Source organism: Leuciscus leuciscus, assembly GCF_965113295.1.
Source record: "Leuciscus leuciscus genome assembly, chromosome: 23".
Lineage (NCBI taxonomy): Eukaryota > Metazoa > Chordata > Actinopteri > Cypriniformes > Leuciscidae > Leuciscus > Leuciscus leuciscus.
The window spans coordinates 29,494,090-29,510,295 of record NC_138747.1 but is presented as its reverse complement, the minus strand read 5'-3'; the positions used below and the strand labels follow the sequence as shown (position 1 = coordinate 29,510,295).

Below are 16,206 nucleotides of genomic sequence, written 5' to 3'. Positions count from 1 at the left end.
TGTTTGTTTTTTCAATGGCTCTTAGGTGGTGAATCCAAAGAAGAAGATGAAGAAGAAGAAATATGTCAATTCAGGCACGGTGAGTGGTGGCTTTCAGAGATTAGCTTACTAACATGTGTATCACAGCATACGCTCACACACACACACACATGTGTGCACACACAGACAGAGACTTTAATTACGCCAGTTCAATTATGTGAAAAGCGAAGACATTCACAGTAGTTTTCAAATGTCTTCCTGCATTAATGAGGATCCCTTTTAAACCCGTGCTAATTAAGACAAGAGCAAAAAACAGGAGAGCTTTGCTTTGTTTTCCTTCGACGGGTCTGTGGTGTTTAAGCGCTTGTGTGTTTGGCTCATTGTAATCAACATATAGTGGATGTTGACGTATAAATGGGGGAAAATAGCCTAGTCAAGGCGCACGTATTAAACCAAATGGCACACCGCTGCAAATATGAAAATATGTAAATATCTGAATATGTGTGTGTAAGAGAAAGGGAGTGTGGGTGGAGAGAGATCGTGGAAGTGAATATGAAAGCAGGAATTTGTAGATAATTTGAGATGAGGATCATGCTTTGATTGATGGCTGTGCCGGAGTCGTCTTATTGCTGTGTATTATGAGATCAGCCTGAGAACGTCTGACACACACATCGCCCGCATTCAATCACTGCCTCGTTCACACCACCTCAAACAAGGTGTATTAGGACAGTTTCTGACATGACAGAATGACATCATCTGCATATTTCTGTCGTGTGTGTTTTGTTGTTGATTCAGTTGTGTGTTTTGATGTGTTTTGGATGCAGGTGACACTGCTGTCCTTCTCAGTGGAGTCAGAGTCTACTTTCCTTGATTACATCAAAGGAGGGTGAGTAGAGAAGAACGAATCACACGTATTACTGAATATTCAATCGCAGGGTGGGTCACATGACTTTACAATTACGGTACACAGATTTCTTGCTGTTACAATGACTAATTATTTGAATATTATTTATATTCTATTATAGGATTTATTAATATTTTGTATTGCCTTTTATTTTTATATTTTCAGTTTTTATATTTTTATATTCTCATTAAAAATGTTCACTGTTATTATTTTTTTAAACAATTTTTTTTTACTTTAATGTATCTTTATTTCAGTTTTAGTTTGTTCTAGTTTAAATGTTTCATCTAATATTTTTATTAGATTTTTTCAGCTTTATTTCAAACAAGCAAAAACAATTTAATTCGTTTTAGTTTCAATTAAAACTTTATATATGTGTGTGTGTGTATATATATATATATATAGTTTTATTTTATTTGTTATAATTCTTTATATTTTATTATATTTTATTATAATTATAACTCAGGGTTCCCACGGGTCCTTGAAATCCTTGAAAGTTTGTGAATCTGAAGAAAAAAAAAAATTCAAGGCCCTGGAAAATAAACACATATAGATACGGGTCCTTGAAAGTGCTTGAATTTTTTTTGCAAGTTCTCTGGAAAAAATTCCATATTATTCCCTCCGGTCCACTAATGCGTTATTTCTCCAACACTTTGTGGCCTATGAATACTAGCCTGCTTGACTTGCGTTAGTTACGTGCATTTACTCGTTACGTTAAATGTTTCCCGCGTGAGGTACTTTGTGTAGTACGTTGCCGTGATGTTCAAGCGCACGAAACTACTACGATGGAACCTCAGCGTTTCACTGACACACCGTCAAACATTGCAAAAATAGGCTGGTAACATGAGCCTAAGCTCTTTTCAATAAAATCCATGCAAAAGTTAATATCTGATCATTTTAAAATACAGTATAGGATGTACCAAATATTCTTCAATTTTATGCAAAACAGAAATACGACAAATAAAATATCAGATCTCTGTCATATGGCCAAAAATAAATGCAACAAAATTTTTGGATAGTTGTTTCACATGAAAACTGTAACAATGTATCTTACAAGGTAACACGATGTAACCTTAGCCTGGAAATCCAGACCTAAATCTGAAAGATTAATGGTCTGGCATCGACTAATGAAAATCGGCCAGCTCGAGGGGCGGCACCAAGCATGCATTTGAAAATCTCACAGCACGCAATTGGCTAACACTACGACCAATCACAACAAGCCCCATACGCTTCGCTACCTGCGGAGCTAACTGGTAGATTAGACTCTTGCTGTATCCGGTCGGCAAAACAGCAAAAACGCCCTTCTTGCAAAGGAACTATTCGAGCGCCGTCTTCTGTTCCTCTTTTAGATAAAAAGCCAAGTCTAACTCGTTCATTGTAGCGGCCAAAGCAGTTTAAAAAAACTGGTGTTCATCCATAGCCATCTTGCAATGTTTACTAATGACTTCGACATCACAGCGCTGTCGTCTTCTGTTTAGCTCGCCTCTGGCCCGCCTATATCAGATAACCCGATGTGATTGGTGCAGCTCGGATACAAGGGCATATTTAATGAGCATCATTACTCGACGCCAGAGTAACTCGCTGAGCAAATTCAACTTGTGCTCTCGCGAGAACTCTGGATTTCCAGGGTAATGTAACCTTGCTCTCACTCTAAATGTGTCCCCACATTGAGTCTTTGAATTTGATGGTATTGGACCTGGAAAGTCCTTGAAAGGTCCTTGAATTTGAAGTTAACCAAGGTGTGGGAACCCTGATAATTTTTTAATTAGGCTACACTTTTTGTTTTAGAAATATATAGTTGATAACCATAATAAATACACAATTTGATTTAATCTAAAATATAAATATTTTATATTATTTAATAATTTTTTTACTAAGCACACAATAATAAAAAATATGACGCTACATTCTTACTATGTCAATTTAATCTCAGTTCTTGATGTTGTTTAAAAAAAAAGAGATCACAGACCTAATGTGTCAACTACCAATTATTCATGATAATTGAAAGGGATAGTTCACTTTGAAATTAAATTTTGGTATGTTTTAGCTTACCTCAAGGGCATCGAAGATGTAGGTGTCTTTTTTTCCGCAGTAGTTTCAATTTTGATATTTTTAGGTCAAACCGTTCTTGTCTGTCAGTCATATAATGCAGGTCGATGGTCATTATCTCAAAGAGCATGCACAGAGTCCAAATTAAAACAATTCCCCATCGTCCAAATTAAACAATTCCCCATCGTAAGTACACATTGATGGCCTAAGACACGAAACGAGCGGTTTGTGTGAGAAAACGAACAGTATTTATATCGTTGTTACCTCTTGAACACAGCCACGTCCAAGTGATCTGAGAGCGCGGGCGCGGGCGGGTATAGATATATACACTAGATGTTGCCTTGGCTACGGTTTCGTTCCAATTACCTGCAGTAGCCAAGGCGACTTCTATTGTGCGACTTCGTTTTCTCACACAAACCACTCGTTTCGTGTCTTAGGCCATCAATGTGTACTTACGATGGGGAATTGTTTAATTTGGACGACGGGGAATTGTTTTAATTTGGACTCTGTGCATGCTCTTTGAGACAGTGACCATAGACCTGCATTATATGACTGACAGACAAGAACGGTTTGACCTAAAAATATCAAAATTGAAACTACTGCGGAAAAAAAGACACCTACATCTTCGATGCCCTTGAGGTAAGCTAAAACATACCAAAATTTAATTTCAAAGTGAACTATCCCTTTAATGCTTTAAATTTAGAAGACAAGATCCTAAGATCACCGAGGCTGAACAGGACCCTCTTAAGCAAGGTTAAAACATTTTTGTGCATCTTAGAAAAGATTATTTGAATTGAAGGGCTTGATCTGAGGACAGTGATCACTACACTGGAGTATGCAGAGATTGGCTGTTCTCTTCAGATATCTGGTGTTTCACAAAAAAAGGACAGGGTCATCTCTTAGCATCAATCTGCGTGAAGCCCTCCAAGGCTGTTTGACTGAACACCACACGTTCCATCAGAATCAGATTTATATCTGAGATATGCCTCTCGACCTTGAAGATTGTGTGGTTAATATATTTGAGATTGTGGTGGGTTATTCTAAGCACTGGCTCAGATATGTTAGATATGTTATCGTTCACACAAACGTTTCAACCTTGAACATAGAGTTTCAGCAAAAGACCAATGTTAGCATAACTTCTGCTTGTTACATACAGCAAAAGTGTTATAGCTAATCTGGGATGCGTTTCCCAAAAGGATAGTTCAACGAGTCGGTGTTTCCCAAAAACATCATTCCAACGACCAATCGCAAAGGTGTGTGTTTGGAACGACAGCTCTCGACCTGTGGTTAGAAGCAGTTTCTAGTTTGCATGACATGTGGACTCAATAAATCTTTATCTTGAGCCAAATAAGCAAGTTGACATTCAGTATAATCTATATGTTTTATTTAGAATACATACAAATGCCATTTACGTCATTTAGTTTGTCAAGAGATTTAAAGTGTCGTTTTTGAAGAGTGCGCATGTGCGAACTTGCTCTACTATGTAAGAACGAGCCTATGACTGAGTCTGGAAATAAAGCAAAATAACTGAGAAAAATGAGAATTATTCCTCAGATGACACGTAATTTATAGCAAAAATTAATTCAATCTCAAACAAATTCATTAATAGAAGTTATTACTCCAACATGTGTGTGACAATACGGTTTCAGGAAACAGTCGTGACAAGCTAGTTGATTTCTTCAACGATGTATCGTACTATGGTAGTTAATCAGTGAGTTACGTCGTTGTATGGGCAACACACCCTGCACGGTATGATTTCGTCAAGTAGGATATGTTCCTTTATCAATATTTTGTTGGTCCTAGAACAAACTTAGTCCTGTCATAGGGTCTCATTCATGAAACATTCGTAAATATACGAGTAAATATGTGAGTGATTTGCGCGTAAAGAGACTCTTCTCCTGATTCACAAATACTTCGTAAACGTCAGATGTGATAGTGAAATGTGTGTGTGTTAATGAATTCCAATCAGTCGTAAATGGGACGCGCGTGCACGCTCATTCTCAATTACCATAAATCCCGCCCATTAAATCCAACTGACAACTATATATGGGCATCATATTATGACACCAAACGAAGGATTTCAACATGTCTTCTCAAAAGCGAATGAAGAAGAGAAATTTCTCAGATGCAGAAATTGAAGTTTTATTCATTCAAAACGCCACATTTTATTTTCAAGTGTACATAGTGGCGTATCAGGTCCTAAAGAAAAGGAAGCTTGGCAGCATAGATGCAGTTAATGGAGTTTCATCTGTTAATCGAACAGTCCCAGAAGTGAAAAGAAAATGGTTCGACATGAAGCTTGACTGCAACACTTGTGACTTGTGGACTTGTGTTCCGTTTGCAGATGCTGTTACTGGCTCTCATAATAAAAGTAAAAAGAAAAACCGTATGTAATTACTATATATAATATTTTTTCAAAATGCTGTGTAAATATGTACCCGATTAATGTGAATTAAAATGCAGCCTTATTAATGAGCAAAACGTTCGGATGTTAAACGCACTATTTACGCGTGGATGGGAGCAGGTGTAGATTTCTTTCGTACCAACTAACATTTGGAAAATACGAACATTTTAATGAATCCGAAAATTTACGCCAGAACCACTTCACACACGATTTACACACAAATTCGTTCTGCTCGTGTTTCATGAATGAGACCCATTGTTTCTAATCTTAACAACTAACTACCCCTGACATTTTTTCGTGAAATTCAAGACATTTCAACCCATTATGTCTGTGTCATCATTTCTGTAATATGATATTACGATGCTTCTTGCATGTTTCGTGACTCTTTCAAAGTGAAATGTCCAGTGAGTGGCGCTAAAAGTGTGTTTTCAGACATATATATAAACATATATGAATATCAGATATTTATATTTCAATATCATATTTCAATATCAGAAATAAACGTGGATCTGGCAACGTTTTATTTCAGCGTTTGTTGTACTATACTAGTGTTCATTTCAGCTGCAACTTTGACTGACACTAGTGCACATTGTACATTATAATGTTCTCATTTCACACCATATGCCAAAGGGTCTATGCATTGATTTTCCTTTTATCCACCCCAAAGAACAGTGAAAATTGACTTTTTTCTTTTAGAGGGAAGTGCACACATTAAGATAGTATCCGACTGAAGGAATGTGTAAGTGTGGTCATCTTCTTCTGTCATCTGGAGTCAGAGCTGATGGTCAAGAAATGTTTTGTTTCATGTTGATTGAATTAAGGGACCAGTAGATCTTCTCCTGGGGTTTTACAGTATAGAAGCCACTGCAGTCAATAGTGAAATATGGCCGTGAGCTGACGAAGAGAGTGGGGCAGACGTTTTGAGGCTAATGTAAAGTGACATTTAGGTGAATCCCTGTCAGTTTCGACTGACTGCCCTGATAGAGTTAGAGGGTTTACTGCCGCTGGGTTGTGTCAACACCGAGAGACCGCCCGCAGGTTCACGCTCACATGAAGACAATGCACTGAAATCTGGAGAAAACAACAGCGTGCGTGGGTGCATGTGTGTGCGCATGTGTATTCATGGAGCTGCAACATTGTGTTTCAGAGCGCACGCAGCATGTGGGATTGTTTAGTTCTCTGACAGACCTTAAATTGATTAAGCCCTCACCTAAATGAAAACAGGAAATTGCCACTTAGAAGAAGAGCCCTCTGCATTATTGACAAATATTACTCCCTGAGTGACTGAGTCGAGAACAGCAATAGAGACGATGGGCGGAAGACGGGGAGAATTGAAGCACATCAGACCCGAGCTGCTGAGGTTTGGTTTTAGATCAGCCGTGAAGAGAGCCAATCAAAGTCTAGGACCTCGCCATCACTCGATGAAATGACCAGACAGCACTCGGTCTGCTGAGGAAAATCTATTATAATCATGAAAATGTTCTGCACGCTGCAAAAAATAGGTTGCTAAATCAGTATTTTGTCATTATTTTTTTATTACAAAACATTGAAACAATCTTTTTTCCCTAGTGATTCTTGGATAAATAGAAAGATCAAAAGAACAGCATTTATTTGAAATAGTGTTATGTGGGTGTGTGGAGATGAACCCAATTGCAGACAGTAGTCACAGCAACACAGTTTATTGTACAAATAACAGGAAAAACAAAGCCCACGAGGGGGCAAAACAAGACAGGATTACAGGTGACTAAACTAGACTAAGGGCGTTTTTCCACTGGGTTCGTTTGCTGCGGTCCGAACCCGAGTGCGCTCGTTCCTGGCGCCCCCCGCAGCGTTGGTCTGGTTTCACACTCAATTAGTTGTATCGAACCCAGGTGCGTTTGCAGTGATCTTACGTCATCGCAAACGCACACGGAAAATGCATGGATAATACAACTCGACTGAGCATAGCTGTAATTTTTCAGTTTTTTTGGTGCTATTATGCACAACATAGTGAGAGACATCACCTCTTTGTGGGACACTGAAGAGGACCTCTTCAGTGTCCCACAACGTTCCCCTGCCACTCATGGTTGTCGTGTGTGAGGAAACAATGATATCGACAGTGATACGCATGCGCGGGATACTATACTTCCTGAACAAGCGCGCACCCGAGTCCGTGTTGCTTGCACATTAACGCGAATCGCGCCACGGTTCGGGAGCAACCGAGCTCAGACCACCTCCTCCAGGTAGTCTCGGGTTCGGTACTCTAGTGCGCACCCGGGTCCGATGACAGCGTTCACATTAGCGATTTTTCATGCGAACCGTGCCCCGGTCCGCACTAAACTGCCAGTGTGAAAGCGCCCTATGACTCTGACAATTAACTAGATTATAAACTAACAGCAAAAACAGAACTTTAGACAATATTCTCGACAGGATACTCACAAGGTTTCACAATGAATAACACGCAAAGTTAGACAATGTACCGACACAGGACAGAAAACATGAGGGGATTAAATAGGGAGAAACTAATGAGGGAAACGGGTGACACAGGTGAAGCAATAATGACAAAACGAGGATAACAAGGGGGCGGGACTAGGTGACGAGACAACACAAGCACATGGCCCAAACAAATGGCCATGTGCTTGCACATAAAACATGGGCCTGTCATGATCCTGCCTCAAGACCAGGGAAAATCAGAGACAGGAAGGCAGGATCATGACAAATAGAAATTGTTTGTAACATTAAGAACATCTTTACTGTAATTTTCTAATAATTTAATGAATACGTACTATAATTCAGTAAAAATGTAAGCTTAAATCAAGAGAAAACAATGTACCATTGAGGTAAGATGTTTTTTTTTCTGATTCTCATATATATGTATCTTGTTGATATTGATATTTTTATTTACAATATGATTTTTACTGGAAAACAGGACACACTGATTAAAAATGTTCTTTGAGTGCAGCCAAGCTTAAAAAGATCAATATTGTAAAAACACAGTAACCTACGAATAAAAATTTTTTTTTTTTTTTTTTTGGCCCTTGCCAATGAAGAACGTATGCGCTATGCTGAGCTCTGCCTTCATTGCGGCGAGTGTGTGTTCTGATTAAGCGATGACCTTTACCTGCATGGAAGTACTTATGGCTGAGTGGCAGATAACCTGTTATAATGTGCTCCGAGTCTCCAGCCAGCTTGTGCATCCCACATATAGGACCAGCTTTGACATTTCTATTAAGGCGGATGAGATTGTGCTGCCCAGGGTGAAAGTCTGTTCTTTCTGCTGCTGAGAGTGACGTCTAGATGAATGTGTAAATATGTGCTGTATGCTTTTGTTTCAGGAACAAAATAAACGCAACAATAATGACAGTGGTGAGAAAACAGTAGTTAAGAAAGCATCTGATCATAGCAATGTGGATATGTTTGCACACACTGAAAAAGTAACATTTTTCTTTTACATATTGAATACAGTAAAATCTGCTTAATTAACAAAGAAAATAAGTAACTTTAACCTTGCCTGTTAAAGTTTGTTGAGTAATTTATACTTAGTTGAAGTTTACTTTGCAAAACTCTGTTTCAAGTACATTTTACTCAAACAATATAACACTGAATTAAACCACGCTTTTAAAGTGTGTGCTTTACTTAGAACATCTAAGTAAATAATACAGTAGATATAACATATCTGCATAATAGAAGTAATGTGGTACCCACCCGAACATCGAAACCTCAATACTTGGTACACAATACAAAATTTAATTTAAAACATAATTTTTTAGTATGATTGTGTCATTTTGAGTAGAAAATGATGTCACAAAAACTCCAGATGTCAAAAAACAGCAAGTTACTAAACCTAACAACAAAAGGCAACGATAAAACAGTTTAAATCCAGCTGGGAAACTGTAAAAAATGCAACCTTATTAATTATTTAGTGCATGATGGGAACAGCAGTATCAGAAAGTTGAGTAAGTTTAACTTAATTTTATAACGTTAATATTTACGCTTTAAATTCTACAAGCTTAAATTGAGTACTAATAGAATTAACTTTGTTTTTAAATTCTTGCCTGAACTAACTTCAGGTAGAAATTAGATTTGTTTTTCCATAAAGTTTGGTTTGGCAAGCCGTTTCAAACTCTCGAAACGAACACCAAACGAACGTTTTTGCCTGATTTTGTTCAAAATGACCGTTCTTTGATTTAGCTTGATGTCCCAAGTGGAAAAGTAAACGCACTCAAAGGTATACATTTATTTTGTGATAAGTATACTACAAATACAGTTACATATTTACGTGCTTAATAAAATACCCTGCAATTGTATTTTCGGTAAACTAAACTGGTATACTTAAAGTCTGCTAAATTGAAAGCTAATTTTGCACTTTAATTGTGCGGAAATAGTGCTGAAGTCCAACTAAAAATATACTTAAGTATTTATGATTGTGCTAAAGTGGAACTATTGCAAGTAAACTTTAGGTGCACTTTAAATATCTTGCATTTAAAGACTGATATTATACAAAGATCATACAATCCTTATTAATAGTGATATTAAAACACATTTTAGGCATGGTATTAAGAAATGTGCAATAAAGAAATACTCCAAATAAAGTTTAATTATAATTTTATATCATTAAGTTTTAAGTGAAATGTCAATGGATTTGAAGTATACTTAGTATGAAATAAATGTATTTTAAATAGATTTTGGTATAGTTTTTTTAAACTTGGGATATATCGGGCCTTAATGGATAAAACTACGTAGAGACAGCATTCTCTGTGCTGTGCGGTCCAGCCTCTTCCATTAGATTAAGGTGTTTTCATGTGTGTGTTTTTATGCAGGGCTTCCCTGCCTCCCACAGCACTGCACCTGACAAATGAGAGGGAGACACATAGTGACATGCACGTCTCCGAAAATCGATTCTTCTTGTCCTTCTATTTACCCCATCCCAAGAGACTCTGCTGCACTGCATTACACTAACCCCTAATGCAGGGGATCCTTTTTACAGCCTATTAGGTTTCTGTGCCGTGGAAATGCCCCAGTGCCACAGGCTGAAACGGCTGGCAGAACAACAGCACTTCTCAAACTAGCTCAGGATTTGCTCTGATTTGGAATGGCACATTCAAGAAAGAACAAGAGGATATCAAAAAGAAAATTCCTCGGTTTAATTTTCTTCATAAATGTATAATTAAACAGTCTTAATCAAAGATAAATTCGATAACGTGATCCTTAGGAATTGCTTTAGTTTAGGTGATCTTATTTTCTAATCACGGCTTCGGTCACCTTGATTCCCGAACTGTTTTTTGACGCATACGCTGGCACCCGAGAGTAAACGGCTTTTAATGAATTAATAAAGAGGATAATTACTCTCCAGGCTACACAGGGGCATGAGTCATGTATTAGCCTGGGATTCTAAAGGTTAATGTAATTTTCTCTGCTTTCCATTATGTTTTATCAATTTATTTTTCTTCCGACCGACTGAATCCCTAATGGGCCACTGACTTTTTTGGGAGAGCGATTGAATGCTTTCTGATATCTTGCTGTTGGCAAGCTATTATTATTATTATACAATTCATTATTATTATTATTTCCTTTTTAAGTGCTCTGTCATTTTAATTACTTGGCCTTAAACATATCTGTGATATGCTAATGTTGCAGTATGTTAATATACAGCAGGGGATTTTATAAAACAAATTTTACAATAATAGTGTAAGAATTCCACTGAAGGCGAGAACCCAAGTGCAGTATTTATTAACTTCCAACGTGAACATATACAAAATAAACGACTTGACTCGACTCGACTTGACTCGACATGACTTGACACTACTTGACTTGATACGACTTGACATGACATGACACGACACGACTTGACTTGACACGACTTGACATGACATGACACGACTTGACACGACTTGACTTGACATGACACGACTTGACTTGACACGACTCGACTTGAGTTGACTTGACTTGACACGACACGACTCGACTTGACTTGACTTGACACGACTTGACATGACATGACACGACTTGACACGACTCGACTTGAGTTGATACGACTTGACATGACATGACACGACACGACTTGACTTGACACGACTTGACATGACATGACACGACTTGACACGACTTGACTTGACACGACATGACACGATTTGACTTGACACGACTCGACTTGAGTTGACTTGACACGACTCGACTTGACTTGACACGACTTGACATGACATGACACGACTCGACTTGAGTTGACTTGACACGACTCGACCTCGACACGACTTGACACGACTTGACTTGAGTTGACACGACTTGACACTCACCAACAATGGTTACAGGGACAATACTAGACGAAATAACATGAGGGCTTAAATACACAAGGACGGAAGACTAAACAAGACACCTGTGAAAAATCAAGAAAATAAACCACTAGGCTTGTTCGACTTGAACCACAGACCGATCGGTTTATGACATGCACGTCTCCGAAAATCGATTCTTCTTGTCCTTCAATTTACCCCATCCCAAGAGACTCTGCTGCACTGCATTACACAAGGGAATCACATGACAAAGGGGAGCACATGTCAAACCAGGAAACATGAACATAAAAACCAAAACTATACATTACAAATAGATTATGTCTGGTCAACTGGACATGCATTTATTAAATGATAAACCTTTAAAGTCCAACATGTTAGCCTCGGCTAATTACCATAGCTCAAAGTAAACTCTCTCTATTCGCCGCATCTTCTGTCAGGAAGCATGTCATCCTTAAAGGTTCCTATGGGACTCATTTAGCTTACATGCCGCACATGGTGTGTTTGTGGCCGGTGGGAAGCTAGGTCTGAAGGAAACACCGTGTGAAGGGATCCAGATGGATATGCACTACCCTGCTGTTGAGCACTGTAAAACTTGTAATGTGGGCTCAAAGTAATGGCTCTTCCCGTTTATCCCAATTAGAGCGTGCAGCTGGGGTTGACTACACACATCAGCCTCATTCACACACCACACACAGACATGTGTACCTGTCTTTACAGAAGATACTAAATCACTGCAGAGAGCATTTTTGCTTACTCTTGTTTTCTCATTTCTGTTTCTTTTCCCAGGACCCAGATCAATTTCACAGTGGCCATTGATTTCACCGCCTCTAATGGTAAGCAATTAAGTGGAGAGAACGGTATGTGACCTCTTAAAAGGTTGGGCGATCCAAACCCAATCGTTGGCCTGCTTGTGTCGCTCAATACGCTCCCATTAGTGGTCAGTTTGCGGCCCCCTGTGCTGCGGGGCAGAACGGAGAGTCGTGGAAGGGTTCGAGTCGTGCTGAGAGGTGAACGGTTGAATAAAACTGTCTAAAATGGCCCAGCTACACGAGCCGGCGGTGAATGTGTTTCCCTGTTGTTTTTGAGACCGCACTTGCTGGGAGTGTATATGCAAATAATTACTGTTCATTCACAAGTAAGTGCTTCCAAACATCTTTGAATTATTTAGCAAATTAACTAGATTTGTGTAGAACAGTGTAGCGAGATGATGGAAATCTCTTTTGAGAGATATATTGAAGGTGGCTGCCTGAAGTACAAGAGAGCTGAAATGTAAAGTTAGTTTAGTTACAGTGCAGCCGTCGCTCAACAACTGTTTGGATCCCAACTGTTCCAAGCCCTGAACAACATCAATAGCTTGACGACAGAATTGCAGCACTCATTTGTGCTTCATGACTTGCTACGGTGGACACAGTTGCTCTGTTACAAAACCTAATGAGCTGCATTGATGCCTACATAGGTCTTGCCTTCTAACACCAGGATTCAGACAGATTGACTAACAGCTTGAGCCAGCGCAAACCCTCTTATGGATTTACTAAAGACACGCAGTGAAAAATCAGCGCTGAAAATGCGTCGACAGGGTTATTTCTGCGGCTGAACTTATTGCATATGCATTTGTAGAAGTTTCCCTTTCAGACGCAATATTTAAGGGAGGAGAGTATTTAAATTAATCATGCAGTGTGATTTACTAAGGTTTGCGCGCTTCAATTTACTGGTATTTGTGCCATTATTTAACGCTCAAACTGACACTAATGTGCGCTGCTCTTGGTAGATTGCGTTGGTCATTCTAGAAATGATTCGGCTGCGTCTCTGTTCATTCATTTGCATGTCATCAGTAGATCCCGTGCAGAACTTTCCACTCCCATTTGTGCTTTTGCGCTCTCACACTAATTTGCCCTGTTTAGTAAATCTGGCCCCATGTCTTCACCATTATAATCAGTAATACTGTCTACCCTGAATGTGGTGCGACATCATTTAGTGTGGGGAAACGAGGAAGCAATTCCTACTGGATATTTTTCTTTCACAAACGCATCACTTCGCTTCATAAGGCCTTTATTAACCCGCTGGAGTCGTGTGGATACCTGGAAACCTGCACTTTTTTGGACTTCAAAATCTCATCCTCCATTCACTGCCATTAGAAAGCTTGGAAGAGCCAGGACATTTTTTTTTATATAACTCAGATTACATTTGTCTGAAAGAAAAAGGTAATTCACCGAGGAATGCTCATGAAAAGTAAATCATGGGGTAATTATAATTTTTGGGTGAACTATACCTGTAACATTTACAAAACCTCCACCTCCCTCAGCTCCACCTGTCTAGATCTGCTATGGGATTTATGCCTTACATGCTCACAGCAACATGTCTGTGTGTATATTGGCAGCAGCAAGTCTATTCTTGCTTTGCAGATCTAGTCCAAATACAATTAACATTGTCATAGTCATTAACATACCTAAACTAGTTGTCATGATTAAACTGTTTAGCAATAGCTTTAATTATTTAAGCTTATTTACTCTCATCATTTCCATTGCCTTATCAGCCATCCTGAATTTATGTGTTTTGTTTTTATTTTTATTTTAGCTGACAGGTTTTGTAACAAATGTGTTGACATTTGAATATGAAGAGTATTATGATTTTTTTTTTACACACTTTGTTTTTCTAATATGTTTGTAGTACTAAATATCTTTTTGTTTGCTGTTTAATTTCCAGGTAACCCATCCCAGTCCACGTCTCTCCATTACATGAACCCCTACCAGATGAACGCCTACGCCCTGGCTCTGAAGGCAGTGGGAGAAATCATCCAGGACTACGACAGTGACAAGATGTTCCCTGCGCTGGGGTTTGGAGCCAAGCTGCCCCCCGACGGACGGGTGTCTCATGAGTTCCCCCTGGTGAGTGAGCTCATGTTCAACTTCCTTTTGTCCCAAACTCCCTGTGATTTGTCTAAAAAAAGTTTTTTTTGATGCAAGACTCTCAATGTCTTTCTGTTTCTCTCACTTTCTCGGTTGTAAACTTGAGAGCGTGAGATGCTGTTGTGCTAGTGCTTTCAAAGCGGTTCAATGTTGCTGAGACAAGACTGTGTGGGAGACGTCTATAATTGGCAACGTCTGCTGTCATATTGATTGACACAATCCATGTTTTCTCTCCTCAGCATTGTTTTCTGTTGATCTGCTGTTGGCTTAAATGAAGGCACACACGTGAACCATTGATTCCTGTCTTTCAGAATGGAAATATCGAAAATCCCTACTGTAATGGTATTGAGGGGATATTGGAGGCGTACCATCAGAGTCTAAAGACCGTCCAGCTTTACGGACCTACTAACTTTGCCCCTGTTGTAAATCACGTGGCCAGGTAAGTTTCTCCAAAATCCTTGAAAATACACGATCATTTTTAATATCAGCTTATATTGTCAGTGTGTTCATGAACCTTTTTTTGGGTAACTAAAAGTAAGTTATTATTGGTTTGATGCCAGGTTCAAAAGACCAGGAAGTTTTTATTAAATTTTTTTATTAGCTTTAATCTTCCTTTTTCAGTTTAGCATAATTTTGTTATATGCTTTTGTCATTTTTTTGTTTGTTCTAAAATCTAGTTTTAAAATCTATTGAAATACCTTTCTAAATATTTCTATTTATCTTACATTTATTTTGATTTTTATTTTTATTTATTTTTATTTTTTTCAGTTAATTCCACGACAACATTTCAAATTTTTGTTTGAGTTTTTCCAAGTTTGTTTTATTTATCTAATATTTATATTATATCGAGTCGGGACTCGAACTCTGGTCAGCTGAAGGTCAGCTGTGCCATGTCAGACCGCTTCTCATAAGGCTCATCCCTGACAACATGGGTTTTTAAGATTGATAAACGATTACATTTGGTACCCGCCAGTCCTGAATATGTGGTTACTGTCTTGCGTAAAAGCATCTAAACACAGCACAAATTGATATTTATTTAGCACTCCTCCACTAGCTAACCTTGGCTTTGACCGCTCTTGTGTCATTTCAAAATTCAAAAGCGATTCCGGTTGTTTTTGTTGCCATGTAAAATGTCAGCCTGTTTGCACTTTGCATACAAATGATAGATCGCCCAGATTTAGTGGAATGCAATGCAAATGTTATTTACTGCATGAATAGCGAAATTGATCTTGGTTTAGATTTTCAAGTGCATGGCATATATGAACAACAGACACATCATGAATCAGAATAAGAAAAACTGTTTGCCTGTGCACTTTCTCTACGGATCATATCCTTGAAGACACTTGAGATGATTTCCTCGGCTTCAGCTTGAATGTCTCTCTGATATCCTCTAAACGATGGTTGTGTCTGTCCACGAAAGCCAAACTCTCGGGTTTGAGCCCATACGCTGCTTGTGTTAGCCCAAAAACTGACAAAAGAAAGTTGCTGACATGGAGCAAGCTTGTTATCCCGTTGTAAGGCTCACAGCATAGGTGTCATAACAGAATGACTCAGTACTGACTGCAGCTATTTTTTAATCATTATTTGAAAGGATAGTGGGTGTGTTTCCAGAAAAAGCAGACAAAGTAATTGTCTAAAGACATCTCCACCCCCTCCCTCGTGTCACAGCATCACACAACCAAATCATTTTCCATCTGATTA

At 38.6% G+C, this 16,206-nt stretch overlaps 1 protein-coding gene across 3 annotated transcripts in view; it reads left to right on the top strand.

The window, feature by feature from the left end:
- Positions 1–16,206, top strand: part of cpne5b (copine Vb) — a 191,653-nt gene that overhangs the window by 143,794 nt on the left and 31,653 nt on the right. For all 3 annotated transcript variants that reach the window (XM_082156456.1, XM_082156457.1, XM_082156458.1), the window contains 5 exons: positions 26–79; positions 804–865; positions 12,386–12,432; positions 14,303–14,484; positions 14,817–14,944. In XM_082156456.1, the coding sequence (XP_082012582.1) occupies positions 26–79; positions 804–865; positions 12,386–12,432; positions 14,303–14,484; positions 14,817–14,944 (473 nt within the window). The remainder of the gene's footprint in view (positions 1–25; positions 80–803; positions 866–12,385; positions 12,433–14,302; positions 14,485–14,816; positions 14,945–16,206) is intronic.